Source organism: Anoplopoma fimbria, chromosome 14 (assembly GCF_027596085.1).
Source record: "Anoplopoma fimbria isolate UVic2021 breed Golden Eagle Sablefish chromosome 14, Afim_UVic_2022, whole genome shotgun sequence".
In the NCBI taxonomy this organism is placed as follows: Eukaryota; Metazoa; Chordata; class Actinopteri; order Perciformes; family Anoplopomatidae; genus Anoplopoma; species Anoplopoma fimbria.
Genome location: NC_072462.1, coordinates 13,829,535 through 13,851,928, shown reverse-complemented (window position 1 = coordinate 13,851,928; position 22,394 = coordinate 13,829,535). Strand labels below are relative to the sequence as shown.

Genomic DNA, 22,394 nt, shown 5'->3' with positions numbered 1-22,394 from the left:
ATCAGTTTAGCTGCATGTATAGGTGACCTTGCAAAGGATGCAGTAAGCACACTCCCCAGTAGGAATGCACACTCGCAAACCTCATGCATGACTGAATATACAGTTCACATGCCACATGCACACTCATGTGCTGCGGTGATAGCACGCAAGCCCGTATACACATTTCCTAATCGTACTTCTTCCTGCATATTTTCCGCAGGAAGGCACTCACTTGTAAAAGTTTTTTTGTTTTCCATTAAAACACCCCGTCGGGTATCTTATTTTCATTCCTAAATGACCCTGCCTCCCCACTGGAGTCCTTGCTTGCAGCAATCATGTTCAGCCGCACAAAGACAAACAACCACATGCCATTTATTTCTATCAGCAAGGTATGATATTGTTCTCAGTGGGAAGGGACTTTTCTTTGTATTGACTATGTTCTTTCTTTTTATGTTTGGGAACCCTACTGACACGCGGAGGACATTGTCCCTATTATGAAAATATTTATTTTTGCTGGCTAAATAATTACTAAATGAAGGCATAAGGAAAAATTGGTGCACTAGTGGAAAAGTCATCAGAGCTGTGCAGCTCAGTGGTTAATTGTAGCTCGGACAGAAGTGCCAATGATGATGTAAACAGATTTTGGCACAGAGGGGAACTGAAGAGTGATTTATGAATCAGTAAAAATGAATAATAGCCAGATAATAATGTTAAATGGCTTTTTCTTTTCCTTCTATTTAATAAAAATACATTCATACAAATAAATGTTGTACAGAATAATGTATGTGTTAATTACATTTTGGTAAAATGTACATTTCTTTTACTTTTGACTTTTACGTGGTTTTCATTACACAGCTGTGGTTAAGGTATATTTTTTAATCCACAAGGGGAACAGAAGGCATTTGTTTCAGCCAATGTTTTCCTGGATAGGTGGGTCTCAGGTAAATAACAGGGCTAAGATTCAGCTGAAGGCGCCAGCAGCACAGTGGGGATATGTCTTGGTTTTGATTAACGTGCACATGTACCTAAGACCTCTTAAGTAGTGCAAAGGCTCAGGGAGACAGAACAGAGTATCAAGGATGAAAGGTTTGATAAATTCAGCCAGCCACATTGCACGTAGTCCATCAGCCCACATGTTTAGTGGGAAGCAATTGGACCTACACAAAGGACACGCACACATAGAGAAAGCTATTCTTTGCTGTTCAAAGCACACCTCATATGTGACACTTTCTGTAATACTAATTTTGATTCCTAGTGAATTTTATTTAGCAATAAAATCAATGCTCCTTAGGGACCAATTTTACATCAAGCACTCTATTAATGTGTTTTCAGTATTCCAACCATTGCAGCTTGCACAGCATGGGAAACCTGTAGGAGCCCAATAACAATCAAACAATTGTTTGTATTTCTCACTGATGAAAAGACGACTGAGTTCAGAATGAGAACGCTTGGCATTACTGCCTGCACAGATGTCTGATGTCATCAAAGACTGATTGTTATATGTCCTGCTGGCTGCCCTGATGTTCACGTACTGTCTGGCTGCTTCATTAGTAGTGTGATAACTACACAGTTAATCAAATAATGCTAGCAAAAGCATTAACGTTTTTGATATACTGTAGATACACAATTGACCACATTTTCATTTAAAGGTGCAGTGTGTATGATCTGATTCTCATGCTCCAAACAAGTAGGGGGCAGCATTTCACCTCTTCCACATAAAATCTAAATGTACAGTCATCAGTTAAAGAAAAGAGCTACCTACAAACCAACAGCGGGGCAGGAATATGCAATATTTGCCCAAACTGCTGAAACTCTGAGTGGTCAAAATAACACTGCTATCTTACAATCTTCACATGTGACGTCAGCTTATAGTTTAATCATCTTTGCGTTTACTGTGCCAGTAACAGGGGGCTATACATTCAGTGTACGTCTTGATGGTCGGATTAGAAATGTTCAGAAATGAGAAAACTGGAAAATACTCTGCTCATCAATTAGCAGAGCTGTAGTAACTCAGATTCAGCCAGCGCAATTTGATCCAGGTGGAGCCGTCCCCAACTCCCTGCTGGATCAGAAAACTTCTGTTGCAGCTGTTACATGGGTTAGACCCAGCGCTCCATCAGTCACTGTGACTTCCAACACTTGTCTTACACTAACTGAATGCGTGCTGCAACAGCTAACTTCTAACTGAGGGTCTGTCAGTCTCCTGGAGCCACTGCCCACCCTTCTCCCACCAGAGTATTAACCTGGTGGCGGGCAGTAAGAAACAAGTTTTACTGTTTCTACCACTTTCTGGATTTAATCCCCCAAAAAACAAACTGCACAAGAACCTTGTACCTTCGACGTTGCTAAGCCCTTGGGGCAGCTCTACTTCTTAGTCTTCCCCGACTGGGGGCAGACTGGATGCTACAGTGACTCACTATCACATCTTGAAGTACAAGCAAGTGGTGTTACAGGAAAGGATGGGATGGGGCTAGCATTCTTATTTCAGTAGATATCTAGCAACACAAGAAAGTTCGCATTAAAGAGCCATGGGCCCCGAGGCTATGACTGTTTCAAGGCCTTACCTCACTCCTACAAGCACCATATGAACTCACCTATTGCAGCATCCAACCAGAACATTAGCCATGCTTAATTTGTATACAATTCTGTATCGACAATCACTCGTGACTGCAGTGCACTTCTATGACTGTTGCAGCATCAAATAGCCTACAAGTCACATAATCATTTACAAGCACATCCATTGCTGGCCCTGTAGCGCAGAGTTCTCTCCCTCCATTTGAGTCTGTCAATTAAGACGCCAGTGAACACATTACAGCAACGTCTTTGACATAAAATCAACACTGTAACCTCTTCACAATCTGTTGGTGAAGTTCTTTTTTTGAAAATACTACTGAAATTCTATCCAGATCTTACACATTTAACCTTTAAAGAGAAAAGTATATATATTAATTTCACCAGTGAAAAGTGCTAACTTCAGATTGCAGGCTAGATGGCTAATTAACTGCATGTTAAATAGCATGTTAACACACCTGCAAATGACACTCGGTCCGGTTAGATGCTGGGGGGCTCCTTACTCTTCAATATCACTAACAACATACTGTGTTGGTGTCATATTTGACTTTCTGTATGTGAATTTGCCAGGAGGATGTTTTAACATTCTGGTTTTGGTTCTAGGACAACTGCGATCCATCATAGGAGACAGTTCTGTGATATCAGGCGACGAGCCAATAAAAGTTGGCTGCAAATAATTTGGGACAACTGGGTTAAAGGGAGGTATTGGTGTACTGTAAAACTACTATTCAAAGGTTTTTTTATGTCTATATTAGCTAGTGGGTGCTCCCTGGTAACAAGTGAGTAATAAACGATGATTTCTGACCGCATGTGTTTGGTTGATATTAATGTCCCATCTTTGTCTTCTGTACCTTCATGCAGATACACAGCAGATGACAGGCATTTATTCATTGCGTTTTAGGTTTGCATATGAAGCTGTGAAGGTGGTTTCTGTATTGTACTGCTAGTTACTGTGTTATGTGAAGTAAGAACTTACAACTGAAAGAATAAGGCTTGCTGGATCAGAAATTGTATTTTATCTATAGTTCAAAGTGAATTGGGGGGCTTATAATAATTTAAGTTAAAATACAGTTAATATTAATAATAGTACTCATTCTTAATATATGACACAGGCTCTGGAATCTATACCCCGTTGTTTGCCTCAGGCTGATAATTATCGTTGCTGGAAATCTATCTTTGACGAAGAGAACATACATATTTCAATGTATTTAGTGTAAAGTGAAAAATATCAGATAATCAGCAATTTTATTCATTGCATCAGTAGGTTTGCATTAAACCATCTGCATACATTTGCTTATTAATTTCTGGGCATACAGAAATACTGAATAAAAGAAGTATTTTCGCTCATTGACCCTTAAGGCATCAAGTAAAAGAAAACTGGCATGTTTTAATAATATTCTTCTTTAAAAATGTGTCTTCTTTATCATTATTATTATCATCATTAGTTTATTTTATATTAATGTTATTACTATTATTATTATTTTAAAAACAACAGTAAACTTAAACAATGTAATACTCCTTAATAAAAACATTTAAATGTTTTAGAATAACTTAAAGCTGTTACAACATTTCCATGAAACATTGTTGTGTGTGTTAACTCTATGTATGAAAAATGCTCATCATATGAATGAGCAAAGCTGTTGAGGATCTGGTAAAAGAGCAAATGAAGAGTCCAGAGTTACACTTTACAAAAATTTTCAGTGAACAAAGTGGAGCTGACTTTCAACATCTCAATGTATAAAACATTTCTGCTGTATTGACACGTGCTATTCATCCTGATTGTAAGTTTGCACTCCAAAGCAGGTCTCGCAGCCATACTGAATCAATATTGGAGGAGCAAAGCCCTTGTTCTCTGTGTTTATAGATCCATGTGTTCTGCTGGACTTTGCCTCCTCTGCACATTCTGATCACTGTTTGTCTGCTGGCGACGTGACTGGAGAACTGCAATTTATGCTGCCTTTATTCATAGCCGACAGATACGAGAATGCAAGTTCAGCCTTGGACGATTTTTGGTGATGTATACATGACAATTATGCACATTTTTAAAGGGTACTCAAAATGAAATCAAATTGAAGATATCTTGTATATGATCTGCTGCTACTTTTTATTTATATTTATCATCAATATTTGATGTTATTTAAATTCTCATGATGATGCTTTCTGAAGACATATCGATAATGTTTTCAGAAAGCATACACACTATGTACTGTACATCCATATAGTGGCTCTAATTTGAAAGATGTGATATTTACGCAAAGTGCTGCACAATTATGTCACAAATATGTGCGTGCATTGAAACCAGCTAAAACAACCAGTACCAGTCTTACCAAAAACATTCATTGTCCACATCAGAATTGTCTGGTTTTGCCACGCATATGGCTCTCAAGTTTTATGCAATGCAAATTATAGTAGAGAGGATAGGGAGAGAGTTTTCTTTGGAGAGAAGGTGCCCTGGACTCTAATCCAGCGTATTACAAAACTGTCTGCAGCTTTTAAATGAGATGAGAAGAGTTAATGTGATTGGCCATTACTGAAGGTTGCGCCAACTCTATCCTCGGATAATTTATTCCTGAACAATGTTTTTACCCCTATTTCACAATTTCCCCTATTTTACACATTAGCATTCTGCCTGTAGTCACCAAAGTATGTTTTCACCCTTAAATACCAGGATATATTGTATCCTGGCGCTACAATGACTTTCTATCATCTCTCCAGGTACAAGTGATATTACAGGACAGGCCTGGCTGGAGATAGCTGGTTAGCATCATAATTCCAGTAGATATCTCTGCAACGCAATCAAGGCCGAATTAAAGAACCGTTGGCCCCGAGGCTATGCATTTTTCAAGGCCCTATCCTACTCCCCCAAGTACCATCACAACTCAGCTGTCGGCCCAGCCAACCTGTACATACATCAGCGGGGCTTAATTTGAATACAATACTGAAGCGACAATAACTTAGGAATCTAGTTTATTTTTATGACTGTAATAAAGACAGGTTTGGCCAGGGCTACAACCTACTTCAACATAACGTCTGTAACCTCTTCACATTCTGTTGATAAAGTTCATTTTTTGAATGTTTTAAACTAAAAGTCCAGTCAGATTTGATCTTAAAGTGCTTTTATACCGGTATAATCATTATTCTTGATCACACTTGTTCCAAGTTATGTTAAGTCAAGTCAATTTTATTTAAAGCCCAAAATCACATCCTCCCTTCTAACAGGGGGGGAAAAAAATGGAAGAAACCATAAGAAGAGCAGCTGAGCTTAGCGGCTATGTGTGGAACCATTTCATCTGTAAACTGTCTTTATGCCCTATGTGTACACAGCCATGTTTGTTTTGCTTGATAGAGCTAGCCTTTTAAATTCCTATTTCTTCCTGTTAGAAAAGTAAGAGACATTAACTGTGAGTTTCAAACAAGCCATTACTAACTCTCAGAGGATGCTATACCGGAGAGGTGAAAGCTATCTTGCATGCCTGTATCCCCATTAACGAAATCACAAATTGACTCAATCACCAATCCATTCCTGGCCCGTTTTCCAAACTCTTACAAAGCCTCACCTTTTGACATATGCTTCAGGTCCAATGGCCTCGATCAGCAGACATGCAGTCCACTCAGCTTTGAAGTAACTTTGTGTGTGTGTGTGTGTGTGTGTGTGTGTGTGTGTGTGTGTGTGTGTGTGTGTGTGTGTGTGTGTGTGTGTGTGTGTGTGTGTGTGTGTGTGTGTATTGAATGGATACTTTCTCCTCTCAACACCACCTTCCTTTCCTCAGAAACTGACTCAGCAACCACTGTCAGGTCTGCTTAATTTTGTCATGGTTGACTTCCTGCTACCTGGAGTCTCATCTGCCAGAGCCCCTTAATCCACTTGTCACTCACAACAACTAAAAGCTAGGAAGGTGCTCCTTGAATGAAGACAGGGAGGTGGAGCATTAGCGAGTGTAGTGGAGAGTTGGATTGGAGGGTTTTTTGTGTGGCGAAGTGGGAATGCACAGGTGCATGGCAGCAGCTGTGGGAGTTTCAAACTTATGGAAAATATCGACACTATTCAAAAACTATACCAAGAGGAAGCCAGTAAATCCTTCCAAAGAAATCAAATGCGTCATCCTACAATGTGAGCAACGAGTTGTATAATACTAAACAGGTGAAAATGAGTTGAGTAATGAAAAGAAAGCAAAAGCTCAAATTTAACTTGGTTGCTTCCTCATTCTTCCCGTTCTCATACTTTTTTAACAGTTGTGCAAATCACTGTCACAGTGACATGTCCCCTGTTCCATTGCTAACAAATGCAGTTAAAACGTTTAAGCAATGGTTCAGTTCCTTGACACATTTTTGTTCACTGTAATTTGAAATGCATTTCATCAATGCATGATTTGATTGAATAAACTAGCCGTGATGCATTAGAGATCTGTAACTGCACTTTGTTTATAATGTGCTTTTTTTAAATCAGTGAAACTCTGGACAGCTAAATGTAATCGAATGAGAAAATAAAAACTTCACAGACATACAGAATGCTACAAACCATTAATATTTAGCTCAGCTGAGACTTTAATGGCATTATTGCACATTCAGATAGTATTTTGATGCTAATGCTAACAGGGTAAAACGTGTGAATAATACCAACTTTATTTTCCTCCACCATATCAATTGTATTAAACTTGCAGTCCACAGAGCAGATGAGTCAAATTACATCAAACTGACATTTAACCATTTGTCAAAATGTCATTGAGCCCAAACTTTTTTTTTGTCATGTTACTTTAAGAATACTGGACATCAATTGATATTAATTTGGGGTTCCAGAGCCCAAATTGGATAATCTTAGTCTGAAGTAAGACTCCAGTAGTAAAGTTCAAATAATCTTTCTTTACTGCGAATATTTACGGCACAGGAGGAGATGCACTGTTACTGCTATATTTACAGAAGTGTTGTGATGCATGGTTGCAGGATGTAAGCCTTTACAATCCTTTGGCATTCCAATTTCTCTGTGGTGCAGCCTATTTTTGCTCCTGCAATCTGCTTTCTGCTAAGAAATATGCGATTGGAGACTCAGAGAAGAAAACCACAAAATAATTATGCTCACCAGGGCTTGAAATCAACACCAGCTAACTCACTCAGTCTAGGTTAAATTTGACTGTGGCAGGTTACACAATTCTACCTGCAGCACTGTTTGCTGTTTTTGTCTGACTCTGATTCCATATCAACACAACCTGTCTCTGGTACTGAGGCTTCCACTCTGTGTTCTTCAGTGTATTCTCTCCCACCTTATTGTTTTAAAATATTTTATACTGCACTACGGACTAATTGTCCATTTCTTAGTTTTGTGTTTTTGATTGTAAGGTATGGTGCAATTTATTAAGTGGTATGCTTTCAACTGTTTCATTGTAGCAGAAGTGCACACCAACTTGCTGTAGTCAGAATGGCAAATATTTAAAAAGAAGAATTTGAGAGAATGACATTTGCTTAGTGATGTTATTTTTGTCACTATACACCTCTTGACATATCATTTGTGTGTATGTGTTTTGTGATATATATTTGGCATTTTTACTTAAAAGTTAACATACTTGGGTTGAATAATACCAGAAATGGACTGATTCATTTCACAGTCAGTATTCAACGCTTGGTTCCTCTGGGTTATCCTTGTGTCCTACAGCTACACTGGAAGCATAATAGAAGCAAACAGTCCCTGCTGCTGAACTGCTGACTTGTAAATCAAGTTGACATCTTCACTCAACAAAACATCCCAGAAGCAGAGCTGCACACCAAGGTTCACTCCAACTTTTATTCCCACATATGTATTGCCTTGTGAACTAGGTGCATATGAGCAAGGTCATAGCAGACAGGGGATGTTGTCCCGGGCGGTATTCTTATTTGTCATGCAGGTACACACATGGAATCACAATGCTCATGCCTGCCAGTGTGGTAAAGGTGTGATTCCCTACCAGGGGCTATGTGGGCCTTGGTTGTTATGACCATGCGTTGTTTTAATACTTTGTTTTTTCTTGCAGGAATGATATCGGAAATGCTTTTATTTAAGCAAGCATTTAACAACATGTATTTTCGGGAATAAAAAAAAGAAATAATTATAGTCCGACATTATGAGAGTTGTTGTTATAATCAGCTGACAGCAATACTTTTGTGTGTTTAATTATTATTATACATTTTATGATTATTATTATAAATAATAAATCAGTAAAGAGAGTTGTCTTGTGTTAAGTTACTGTATTAACATGAGTTTTAAAGCTAAACCTTATTCCAAGCTGATACCACCTCCCTCTTCACCTGAGACAAGAATTAACATTTGGCTAATTACTGGAACATGGTCACAGGAGAGGGGTATTCCAAAACCTCTGACCTGTGTGGTTTTACTTGATGTTATTTATACTTTACAGTTGCTTTCCCTCAGTGTCCCTGGATGAATGAGCATGTGAATGACCGCAACTGGCAAGCAGTCGCAGGGAGTTTACTCACACAGCTTAGCTATTTTTTTTCCATGTCGTCTGACAGCCAGAACAGAAAGAGCAGACTTTCTACAGCAGATCAAAAAACAAGAAGGGTAATTTGTTTTAAATGCCTAAATCTATGTGCCTTGCTTGTGTTATCTATGTTCACGGTAAACTTATTTTCAGAAACCTCAATTGGTAAAAAAAAAATTCTGTCTAAAACCGGCACTCATATGACTCTGGCATGTGATGAATACGCATACAGGAAGGATGTGATTAGAATCACAGAGACTGCCATTCAGTCACATGTATGTAAATCAATTTATTGCTTTCTATCTGCTCACATCCTGCAGAAGCAGTGGTTTCTTTTCATCACACCTACTCCTCTATACAAGTACTTTTGTGAAATATGTTAATTCTATGAGGTTGTGTATCATGTCAGTGTAATGCTACCTCACAACGTATGCTAGTGTAGATTCACAGGGATGCACTTTTCTACATATTGTTGTTTCACAGTTTGATTTATTTGTTCTATTCAGTCTGCCATCTGTCTCTGGAGGAGGTGAAAGTGAGGTGTTATCTGACTGTCAAATCACATGGTTTGTGTGGAGTTTTTTTGTAAACTATGTTTTTGTTTTTCTCACACGAAAGCTCTTTATAATAGTAGTTTTCACTCATTAGTAAAAGTAGAAGTCGAGCTATACTGTAGCAATATATCATCAGGAGGAAGGTTGGGCATACAAATAGCCAGTAGTTTGAAACCAGTGGCCACAGTTTAAGAAACACAATGTGAAAGTATTTGTTTCATTAACCTTAACCATGCAATTTGAGTTGCCTATAGCCTTACCACAAAGACGGCAGAGCGGTAAATACATTATTTTTTCGAACACAGTTTGTTTTGGAGGGCACTCGTAAGTACCTACTGTCCAACTAAAGTGAAATAGCAAATAATGGAGAAAAAAAGTAAAGTAATAATATATATTATTGTCTAGGAAAAAGCATAATGAATATTTATATTTATTTATATAATCTACTGAATCAAATTTTTATTAATAATACCCTACATAAGACAAGAAATACAATTTCTCAGGTAGTGCATCTGTGTTTCATCCTACGAAATGACTCACTAAATATGCGTTTGCATATGCTTGTGCATGTTCCATATGCACTGACCTTGATGGCATTGGTGGAAATTTGGATCTCATGCAGCTTCCTCATCGTGCCGTCACGGTCAATGAAGTAGGACGAGGCCAGCTGATGAAGGGCTTCCACGTTTTGAGTAGCGTTGACAAGCTTCCTGTCCAGCTTGTTTTTGGCCAGGTACATAGTCAGGGCCTCCTCTCCTACAGGTAGCACAAGGAAATGGAAATATGATTAGGTTTAAACATACTTACTGCCTTGGAAGTGTCGGGGAAAAATATCAAAGTATTAAAGGTCTAAATTGAAGAAATGATCTTGCACTGAATAAATAATGTGAGTGTACTCTAGATATGTGGGATTTGTCCGTTATCTCAGCAGCCAATGGAGCTTTTAACAGGAGGAATAAGTCAGAGGTCTGAATACCAAGGCAAGCAGTTTGAGCCTGAGAAACCAGATGCCCCAGTTTTCCAGGAACAGTGTCTGTATTCAGTGCTTCATCCTCAGCTGGCACCATCCCCAGAAATGTCCCCGGATTTACCCCTATTGGGAAGGCATTATTTCCAGGAGAGGTCTACTGATATAGAATTTATACCTCAAGACCACAGGAATCTTATCCATTGTAGAAACAAATACATCACATCCGGTATCTTTTTCTTTACAGCTACACCAGGCAGGGTAAAGTCAAATTGAATATAAAACAAAAATAAAACACAAATAAACACAAATACGAAATAACATTACTGATTGCAGAGACTTAATTAGTGCAGAGAAAATCTGTACAATCTGAATGAGTACAGGAGGCTGGTGTGGAGCCACTTGAGGAGGATTGTACCTGTTTATCTGTCCTGTGGCATTTTGTGGCATGTTCCTGATTACCACAGTGCAACCTTTTTCTTTTTTTTTTCTGTCTTCTGGATGCTGAAAAAAAAATTGCTTGTGCATGGTTTAATCAAATTACTGACCCTTTCTGGTGATACTAACACTGCCTGGAGAGGTGTTGGAACACTTTTTTTCTTTTCTATTTCCCACTTTCCCACATACTGAATACTTCTCTCCAACTGTGCTTTTAAACCACAGAAGAATACTGCAGATAGCAAAGCTGTGGTCTCTTAAATCAGCAACCATCTGTTAGGCGTCTTGCTGGCATAACTATCTGCCAGAATTAAGCCAACATATGAGCCATTGTTGTTGTTGTTGTTGTTGTTGTTGTGGTTTCCAAAATAGTTCTCTTTAGATTTGGGGGAAGTGAAATTCTGACTCATTTGCTGAGTTAAAGAGGCTGTGTTCCCACCTCTAGTGTGAAGTGATTTTAAAACTCCCCTCCCCTGTCATAAGGTCACAACTCATGTGAATGCACACAAAAAATCAGCATGTCCCTAATCTCTCTCTATAAATCCAGTACTCTGCCCAGCATTAACATTTGAGAAGTGAGAAATGAAAGCCTTACACACACCCCTCACTGTATTTGTGCACAGTATGTACTATATGTCAAGTTTGAATGTCCACAGGAAAACAGTGTGGGGGGAGATTGTATTAGAGTGACCCACTGACCATTCTCTAAGCGTCTACCACAAAAGAACACTTGAGGCAGTAAAAGGGCCCCAATATTTACCGAGCACCAGACAATCTCTCTGATTTGCATGCCATGCGGTTGTTTGTTGACACGTTATAAAGGGCTGAGCTGCTCATTCTTTACACATCATCATTTTCCCATCTCGCATTCCTACGAGCAGAAACAGACGCATAAAAAGCAAACAAGCAAACACCAATTTGCTCCCGCAAGCTCACACAAACTTGCCTTTGAAGATTACTGTTCAAATGACGAACCATATGCCTGCAACTCGTTCAAGAGCATGTCACATATGTTCAGGTTTTCTAGTGATGTGAATGGTTATTTGGCCCCCAGCGTTGCATTGGAATTGGTCACTTAACTTGTGGTGACCGTGACTAGGGGTGGGTAGCAGTCGGGGCCGATGTCTCATGCCTGGTTAGAGTGCAAACGCTGAGGGTACGAGTCTTCATTCTGACGCTGCCATGCTCCCTCTCCCTCGGGAGGTTAGCAAAGTTACTTACACACACTTGACTTACACTACTGCACAAGAATAACAGTCCTACATTAAGCCCTTAATCTGCCCCCCCCTTATTTTTTTTAATCTCTTTTACAATTTAGTGTGGCATAAAGGAGGTCCTCTGTACATAAATACTTAGTGTTTATTGCTGATGGTCAGGCAAAATCATAACCTCCATGGCTTAAATGAAAAAAAAATCTCTATGGACTTTTCTGTAAGTAATACATTGTGTTATATTATTATGGGACGCCTTGCTGGCACTCTGCCAGAATGAATCAACTCACGCAGAGCTCCTGTGTTTGAAGCTGAGAGGTATTTAAAAACAATGTAGTGTATCACCTAAAAGGAGGACGTTTGAAAAGGCATCTCCTACACGTGTACTTCTTACTTCGTTCCTTTTTTAGTGTCCGTGTGCAGGTGGATGTCAATGAGGGTTAGGAGTGCAAGTAGGGTTTTAAAGTAATGGAATGGCTGGGAGTGCTCAATTTGGTGTTAATGGTACATTTGTGGGTCACTTTATGGACAACATTAAACTGTACTGTTTCATACTGTGCAGGGGGGGAGACTCTAATGGATTTGTTGTTGTTGTTTTTTTCAAAATACTTTAATTGAGCCATATAGATTCATATAATAAATGAACAGATCCAATTGAAAGTTTTACAACATATTCTGCTATATTCTTTTATGCAGTAAATTTGTGTATGTTTTAGATATGACAAACATATGTATTTCAGAACAGACCCAGCAGAGAGCAATAAAACCCAATGAGGACAATATATAGTAACTATAAAGTTAGTTTTCTTACCTTAATGGAGAAAACATGTGATAAACATCACAGATAAATGACTAGTGGTTGTTGTTATAATTATTTCAACCAGCTATGACAAGATTGTCCCTGCTTTATGCAAGAGATATTCTAAAAGTGGATGGTGTTGCTTTGAGATAGCCTCGCTCTTATTGCCCAATTGTGCCCTGTGCTTTTTATGTCGGTAGCAGAACAACAGCAACTACTAAAAGTTTCGTAGCAAAGAGGTATCGTTGACAGCTTATACAGGACAGTCTTCCACAACAGCCCAGGGCACAGCCAGAGTTCTGCATGAACCCTAGCCTCAGGCCTCAGTGACCACAAGTCATTTCAATAAACTACTTCTTCCCCTTCAGTGCTGAACGCATAAGACTGTTGCAGTGAAATGGTCTCTGATCCAGTCATAGAGAATGTGTATTCAGTACAGAGGAGGAGGGCAAATCAGTCCACACAGCTAAGACGCAGTCCCTCTTGTATGTGAAATCTCAATCTAATCGGTCAGCCATGGTTCTTTTTAACATGTCTGCCTGACCTTAAGGTTCTAAATTCTGAACTCTGAGCATATCTAGTGCCTCCACAAGGCTCTCAAACAGTAGACGGCTGAGCTGGGGGATAGCAGCTAACAATGCTAACAGAGCAAAAAAAAGGCAACAGTGCAGACAGAGCTAACGGTGTCAACCCGAAGGGGACAACACAGTTGATTGGGACAGCGTTATCAGCTGTAACCATTGTGTGTGTGTATATATATATATATATATATCTGACAATGGCCTTTTGAAAATTGTAGTTGTAGTGGATTTAATAGCTTATTTTTCTTCCTACACTTTCACAAACATTTGCATCTCCTCGTTCTGTCGACAGAAATGCTCTGGCCCCTCTGTACAAATACCAACAGGATTCACAGAGAAACAGCAGCAGTCTCACTCCAAGTGTAAAACTGTAAATAAAAAAATGTCAAACATATGAAGGAGAGGGGATGACAGATGTGGTGAAATATGTCCGTCACAGCTTTAGCAAAAATGCAAATCTGTCCTTCACACTGTTTTTCCGATGGAGTACCTTCCTCTAGCATTTAGGGACAGTCAGCCTTACTCGTGCAGTGGCTCCTTCACCATTCTAAAGCCCTGGACACCTAGAAAGTTTTAATTCTACTGTCAATAAACATACTAGTTTGTTGCACTTATTGTATTCGTAGTAATTTGCTTCTGCACTGTACTTTTGCTCTGGTTTATGCTTTTAGATGCTTGTTTAAGAAAGGAGATGCACTTATGACTTCTGGTGACTAGTAGTTCTCTTGAATACCTATGTTGAATACACTTCCTGTAAGTCGCTTTGGATAAAAGCGTCTGCTAAATGACTGTAATGTAATGTAATGTAATGTACTGCACGTACACTATTGTTCCCAGTGGCTGCAGGCAAAACCAAAGACGTCAAGCATCTATGTCTTACTGTTTTGATCTATTTTTCAGTTTTGGCTCCAAAACAGTTCAGTTAAATTTTGGAGCATCAACTCACAGTGGCGGCACCTTTTGTTGGAAAGTCTGAGATGTATTCACTCTGTTTACTTTTCCCAAGCACAGTGTGAACCCAGAACACAGTCAGTTCATATGTTGCACTTCAGAAAACACTTCCTGTGATGCCAAAAGACCCCATATATGCCAGAGACTTGACTATTTAACAGAAAGGCAGCAGGTGATTTATAAATATTTCCTCAAACATCTTCAGCAGACGCTGTCAGTCAGTAATGTCAAGAGAAAGTAACTGGAAATCTTCCTCTTCTGATGCTTGTTAGCATGAGCTTTTTCTGACATTACATAAGTACTATATTGCCACACATTTACTAATAATTTTAAATGGACATGGTCCAATTTACAAAGGCAACTTAAGTTAAATCTGGTGTTATTATCATTATTGTTATTTTAATTGTAAATAAATCAGATTTGATCATGATCAGCATTAAATGTAGACTAAAAATATACAAACCTTTATATTCAGTAAAGAGTGTCTCCATAAATCCAGACATAAACAAAGGGTATTGTCAGTGTTTTGTTCTCTGAGCGCTGTGTGATGGTTCCCAGAGCAACCAGGCACCACAAAAGCATTGTTTTTTACTTGAAAAGTAGCCGAGGAACAATGAAATACAAACAAAAAGATCCATTGAAAAAGGTCACAGTCTACTTCCAAATCCAAAAGTAGTACTCCACTAAACTTAGGGCTTTAGTTTTAAAAATGGAATAAGAGACGTGGTTACATAATCAGTGGAGAGGATTAAATGAGAGTGTCCTAACCCAAAAACCTCAGCACGGGTCAGCTGTTTGAACAGTGTCGGTCGATGGCAATTGCAGAGCAAGTGGGAAGATTTACTGTCTCACAAAATCTTATTGAAATGGAGAAAAATGATGCTTGGCAAAGTGAAAGACATCAACACAGGAGACTGTGGTACATTTTTTTGTGTGTTACCACCACCTGATGTTGGTCAAAGGAATAACATAACCTGCACCAGGACTGTGAAAGAGTCATACCTGTTTGATCTTTGGGTGGGTTTGTGTGTCCTTTTAAATGCACTCGTAAACATTGCACCATACCATTACTAGAGGGCGAACACTCCACACAATACCTTTAAATGTAGGGACGCCAGATCCTAAAACATTTGAATACAATTTTTTTGAAAGGGCCGTAAGGGTCATTTTGGAACGCAATGGAAACTGAATTGTTTTGTCATTCATGTATGTGGACTTGTTGGAATGAAATATGTTTGTGACGTTGTGTATTTCTCCTTTCAGTATCACTCAGTTATCAATAGCAAACTATCCAGTGAGATATGTCAGTATAAAATACAGTACAAAATACAAAAGAACAAGCTTGAGAGTAAGATGCAAATTTGTCTTTTATCTTTATATAATGCTTCCCAAATTTGTCTATTAAGATTATTGTTTGTTAGTAGTATTTCTCTCAGTCAGATATAGATGTGGCACTTGAAGAACACCATCACCACAATAATGTGCATTAGCTGCCTTGCAAAAGCATTAGGCTCCAAAAAGAACAAAGAAACAACATTTCTGAACAACGATTTCCACTCAGTCCAGAGGAGGAAACCTCTAATGGGGCTCTTCACACTTGACCACTCAACTCTATGTTGAATGTGAAAAGGAGCATTCTATTCTTTCCTCTCAAGTGTATAATGGATCGGGAGACTGCAATGTGTAGGTCGCTAAAGAGAGAATTAGCCTCTTCTTCTTACTTTATCACTAGACGGGTGTGCACTTTTATTGCTTCATATAACTGTGTTCTTTAATGGGCAATCTCAAGATTGAGATAAGGGTGTACTGACCCATGACTTGAAACAAGATGGCCTCAAGGTTATAGATAATATGGCGATAAGTCAGAGGCAGAGAAGAGGAGGCAGAGGTTAAAAATGAAAGAACGGCAAGAAATGTAAAAAAAAAACTAAAAATATGATGAGATCAAGAAGGATGCTGTGGTTGAAAATGATACTGGGATTATTTATGTGGCTCACTTGCCCAATTTTAGCCACTTGATGCATCTGTGGCAGCGGCATTCTCCCTAGCATAGACACACTTAATTACATTTTAGCTTTATATAAAGTTTCAGACCAATATTGTATTTCCAATTTCCAAAATGAGTGTCTCAGTATGAATCACCTTACAGAGCAGTTTATACGATATTGCAACTCAAACCGTTCTCACTTGATATTCCCCCACACCATTTAGCTAAATTATTAAAGCCTTATTTGACATTAAGTAGACTGCAAGATTTTAAAAATAAAAGTATCCTACTGGATTTAATTTCTCTGCTAACAGCTTCAGCATCAACGGTTCTGGGTATCTAAGGTTTCTAAGTTAACATAGGATAGCTGTTTTATTATTATTAAAGAGAACAATACAATAAAAACTGACTCTTTTCTTAGTAAGACAGATATCCATATCTAAAGGTTCAAAAGAAGTACGCAAAATTGACCATAGTCTTTACACTCATTATTAACCCAAAATGATCTTTAAACTCCAAGTTCCAATTATTTCTTGTACAATTTTATAGTAAGGAGAAGAAAAACATGACAAAGCTTTATGAATAATTCTAAAAAGGCATTTCATTGTGAGATTACAATGCAACAACTTTTCCGATTACACAACTGGAGCGACTACTGCATGGCTATGTTTCATGCATACAGTTATATAATACAGAGTTTGACTAAAAGAGTGAATAATCGTACTAATTATATCTTTGAAATGCATTTGGCAAAGTAATCACAGTTAGTTGCCTTCATGTGGCCCTCAGAGCTTGAGATGAGATAAGAGATTCGGGGGAGAAGCCATTTATATTTAGACTTCGACAGCAGGGGTGCTTATCTTTTATTTTGGGAAGCACATCCAAAATACTGAAATCTTCCATAAGAGGCATTTATTTCTCCTTCCACAGTAGTTTTTTTCTTAGTTATTTAATATGACTGTATATATCCCAACAATTGCAGGGTATTTGGTGGTAGTGGTTGATTAATTCCAAAATAATAAAAATGTAACTAGTTACCGCTTTGTGGTTGTAAGTCCGTCAACCAGTCAAGGTGCAGTTTAAATACTTGTCATCACTTCAGCATTTTACCCATTTAGACATTTGTGTGAAATTGTCATTATTAGCACATTAACTTTTACAATTATGGCCAAAAAACGTGTTTAGTGAGGTCACAGTGACCATTGACCACCAAATTCCAATCAGTTCAACAATGAGATATCAGTGCCAAATTTATAGATATTCCCTCCATGTGTTCCTGAGATATCGCGGAGGGACGGACAGATGTAACAACCCGAAAATGATAATATCACAGGAGGCCATGGCTTTTGCCCACGTGGTGGAACAGAAACTCCTTAAAAAAAGGCTTCATAAAATGAAATAGCAATGTTTCTCTGATGAAAATAGCAATTGTCTGTACAAGCTTGTTTCTGAAAGTGCTTCTTCCCTAAAATGAAATGTGCTCTGTTATTCTTCTCTAATATAAGTCAGTGCTTGTAGATTAATCAGAGCAATACATATAATAATCATCCTCTCCCATCTACCTTGAAGCTCTGTAAGCACTCGTGAAGTAGATTATCTTCAGGTTAAATTTGGCATGTACATGAAAATGCAATTACAATAAGTATGACTATAATGGTCTTGTTGTTAGACCCTAGTGCATAGAGGGAGATGATTTAGAAAATGAATATTTGAAGCATTCTGGAATCAGCATCTTGTTATCACATTTGGTCTTTCTATCTATTATGCAAAACATGTAAATGCGAAAAGTAAAACTTCTAATTGCATTATGCTCTTATCTGGAAGTAATGCTGCTTGGGGCTGTATATATGTATATGAGGTATATGTATTGTCCAAGATACCTACTGATCTTTTCTCACAAATGGAAAAAATTGAGAGTTCTCTTTATTTGATCGGTTAAAGGTTCCAGTTGGCAGCCACGCCTTGCTTCCACAAAAATAGGGGTTGTGAGAATTCACATTATTTCTAGGACATTAAGTTTGTCTTGTCTTGTCTTTTCAATAAAGAAATGGTCTCATGTGTTCAGTGGGGATGGAGTTTGGTGACTGTGGATATAAGATAGTCCTTTCATAGCTTTGATGCAAGTTTTGGATCACTGTCTTGCTGGAAAATCCACATAAACCAGTTGAGATGGAGTACCTCTTCAGAATAGAGTCGATCCTGTGCAAGTCACCAACCTTAAACAGCTTAGTCCACATACCTGTATGCTGCTGCATTCATTTATCATAAAGCAGAATCATCATATTAACTATCCAATTACAATTAGCTTGACAAATGACAACCTGCTTCAAATTTCCACTCTTAAATCTTGGGGTTGTTTTGTCAGATGCACAACATTCAGAATCACTTCATCATCAAGGAAATGGATTGGAAACTGCTGCTAATTCATCAATGTTGTTCATCTGGCTTTGCTTTATGGATGCAAATTCTGCACTGGTGCAAATATGTCTCATGAAATGGTTCAACTAATCTTTAACCGTGGTCAATTGAAGTTGCCTCAATCATGCTTTGAAGAAAAAGTTATTTGAGTTTGCTTTGTCCTGCCCTCTGGTGAGGTAGCTCCATATTTGCTGCGGGAGAGTTTTTCCAACACCCTGGAGAAAAACTTGGCCCCGAACTGCTTCACTGAGCTGTTTTGACTTTGTTGCAAACAGGCAGATGAATAATCCAGAACACCAGGATGATGCATTTTCAAAGCATAATCATATGGGCTCATTGAATAGTGATATTTATTTGTACAAATTAAAATATAAAGATTTTAACTTGTTTTATGGGGTCTGTCTTGGTCCTATGATGATCAATGGCTTTAGTTTTTAATTAAATATTTTATTAATAAAATTGATATTGAAAAATGTATAACAAGACATAGCAGTTTAGTTCCTAATGTGACTTTTACATAGACATGACAATCTTTCCTGTTTAAATATATTTCACTTCCTCTTACACATCTTTGAGTGAGGTCTCAGATATATTGTTACATGCAAATATTTGTGGAAAAAACACATCGTTTGATGCAACCCTAATGGTCTTTTAATCTGCTGTTATTTTGTTTTTAACCCTGTGCAATTAAATATCTAACTCAAATATTATTCGCACCCCATAAATATGCTGTATCTGTGACAAAATGTGCCCATTACGTAACTTCACTGAGATGTAACATGTAAGCTGCCTACAACCCATGTGTGGAATTCATTTCATCAACTGTGTGCAAATACTGTGAATCAAACTTAGATGTTAGCAAATTAAACCTTTTCTTACCTCCAAGGGTGGCTGAGATGAGAATGTGGGTTCCATATTTCTTGATGATGGTGTCGATGAACTGTTGAGTAGTGGGTCTGCGGCCCAGCAAGCGTACGCTCCGCTGGAACTCAGGCATGAGTGGCACGGGGTTCCGGATCAGGTCCCTTCTCTCGATTGCTGTGTTCCTCACCTTCCAACGTGCAAATTCCCTGCAGAACACAAGAAAAACAACTGCTCACACCAAAATGAAGCAAACCACACTATCAACAGTGACAGTAGAGCGGTTACAAATTAATTCACCAAATGCATTTGTGGGGAAACAAAACACATCTGGTTGTGATAACTGTGGTCTAATCATACAATTAATTGATGCAATTATGTAATGAAATGAAGGGAGTATTTCAATAATTCATTTAGTAGTTCAGAGCTACCAGTTCTGAAAACTCAGATTAAAGTTATTTTAATGCAAAATAAGACACATCTGTAAGGAGTCTAGTGATGCAGACATTTTGCAGTCAGTTGGGTTCACTAAGCTCTGATAAAAAAATAAAAAAAATGTTTTGGGGGATTGTACTTTGACCATTGTTCTGTTATGTTCTTCTGTTTTCATTTAATATTCTCAAGGTCCTTCACTCTGTGTAATGCTCCAATTTGAACCAACAGTACAACCTGATGAAACCCTTGCATCATTCCAGCCTTGTTGTTTCTGGCTGCAGCAAAAGATGTGCTTTGCAGCGTCAATGTAAAAAAAATATCCTGGAAATATTTGTGTTTATGTTCATGATGTTTGCTTCTGTTCCCGCTGAGACGTACATCAAGAAAACATTCCCAGATGGACATTACAGGCATCTCTGTTTCACTGAGCGTTACAGAAAGAAACAAATATCCCTGTCCTGAGGAAAAAAACACCAGGTTTTCTTTCGGCTGTCTGAAATGCAAAAATGAGGTGTTCTTGTGCTGTTATTGAGTCAGCGGTTAATGACTGGCGTACCTACAGTAGGTACTGAATGCCAGTGATTATGCATACATGCAAGTAGGTTTCTTTGTGTGAGAGAGGTGCATACAAATTATGTTATTGTTATATAAAAAAAACATTCTTACATGTTATTCCGTATATCTTTTTTTATCTAGGAAAAACACAGCAAAAGGGGATTTCTGATGTATTGGTTCAGTCAAAGAAGGCACAATTTAGTTGCAAATTGGGTTGGAAACAGTATCATCATCTGTTCTTTCTGCCAATCAGACATGTTTCTATTACTATATGGACTGGCCACATTCTCACACAGCACTATCAAACATGCATATTTGCATGCTGATCTTTCTTTGGGATTGGATGTGGGATACATATGCTCACACTTTTACCTAGAAGGTGTGATGTAAACATTCAGATGGCGTACTTCTAAAAAGGTGTACACCCTCCACACTACTGAGACTGCTAGAAAGGGGGGAAATGTAATTTCCTGATTACAAACTAAGTTGCAAAAGCATTTCCTCAAAATTGGATTTAGATTGAATTTAGATATGTTTAATGATGCAGACTTTGTACGAACGATGAGCCCAATTACAGTAAGTGTGTGGTCTAAAGTGCAATAAAAGATCCATCTGATCAAGCACAAAACAAAAAGCTTTATAATCTCGATAATTTCACCCTTAAAGCCAGCTCTAATTGAAATCTCATTTATCTTCAATAAATGCATATAAGTTATACGTAAAAATCAGCCAAAAAAGATACAACACACACACACACACACACACACACACACACACACACACACACACACACACACACACACACACACACACACACACAGACAAAAAAACAAAACCTCTGCAATAAAAACCATCCATGTTTAGAAGATGTTAGCTATTCTTAGCTATTCATTTAAATCTTGAAGAAATTAAATGGGGTTTTGCTTGCTGTCCACTTAACTTTTTGAAAAAATTGAACCGTAACAATCCAATAAGGACATTAAAAAGAGGGATTGTATTTTCATTGTTATCAGTATGAAAATAGAAGATAATGCGTTTTTGAGATAGACACTCAAGGTTGTTTTTGTGCACAGCAAATCGTGCATCCCTTTCCGAAGCTCTGACATCATCTTGTGAAAAAATGTATGTTCCAGGGACAAAATAAAGAATGCACACAATGATACCATAAGTAAGTCTACAACTTCAAGTTTAATGAGATTAACTCCTTGAATTGGTAAATTTCTGCCGCAAAACACTTTATTAGTCATAGATTCATATTTCATTTATTTGTGTTTTTCCATATTTCTATGCACTGTGCAGAGCAATTGTTTGCCTGATTTCTGTGGAAGAATATGATTTCAGTGTGCCCTCTACTCTCCCTGAACAGGTGAGAAGAAACTTCTGCACACCGTCCTGATTGCAATCAAAACACACCATGAAACAACCTAAGTAAAAGATGAGTTGTAGGAGCTGGTTCAGCCACATACAGTAACATGCTTGTCAAGCTTTTGTGTTATATAGCGTACTGCAGCAAGTGAAATCGCACTTCTGAAACAGCAAAACATTATAAAAGTTTGTTTAACACCAAAAAGTGCTATTATCACCCTAAAGATACAGCTTCATAATAGCTTTATCATC

General features: G+C 38.1%; 1 protein-coding gene across 1 annotated transcript in view; it reads right to left on the bottom strand.

Annotated features, from left to right (window-relative positions):
- The window catches only part of brinp1 (bone morphogenetic protein/retinoic acid inducible neural-specific 1), a 77,879-nt gene that overhangs the window by 35,968 nt on the left and 19,517 nt on the right, over window positions 1–22,394 (bottom strand). Inside the window, exons 2-3 of the mRNA XM_054612787.1 lie at window positions 19,806–19,996; window positions 10,161–10,330 (exon numbers count right to left, since the gene is read on the bottom strand). Of these exons, the coding sequence (XP_054468762.1) occupies window positions 10,161–10,330; window positions 19,806–19,996 (361 nt within the window). The remainder of the gene's footprint in view (window positions 1–10,160; window positions 10,331–19,805; window positions 19,997–22,394) is intronic.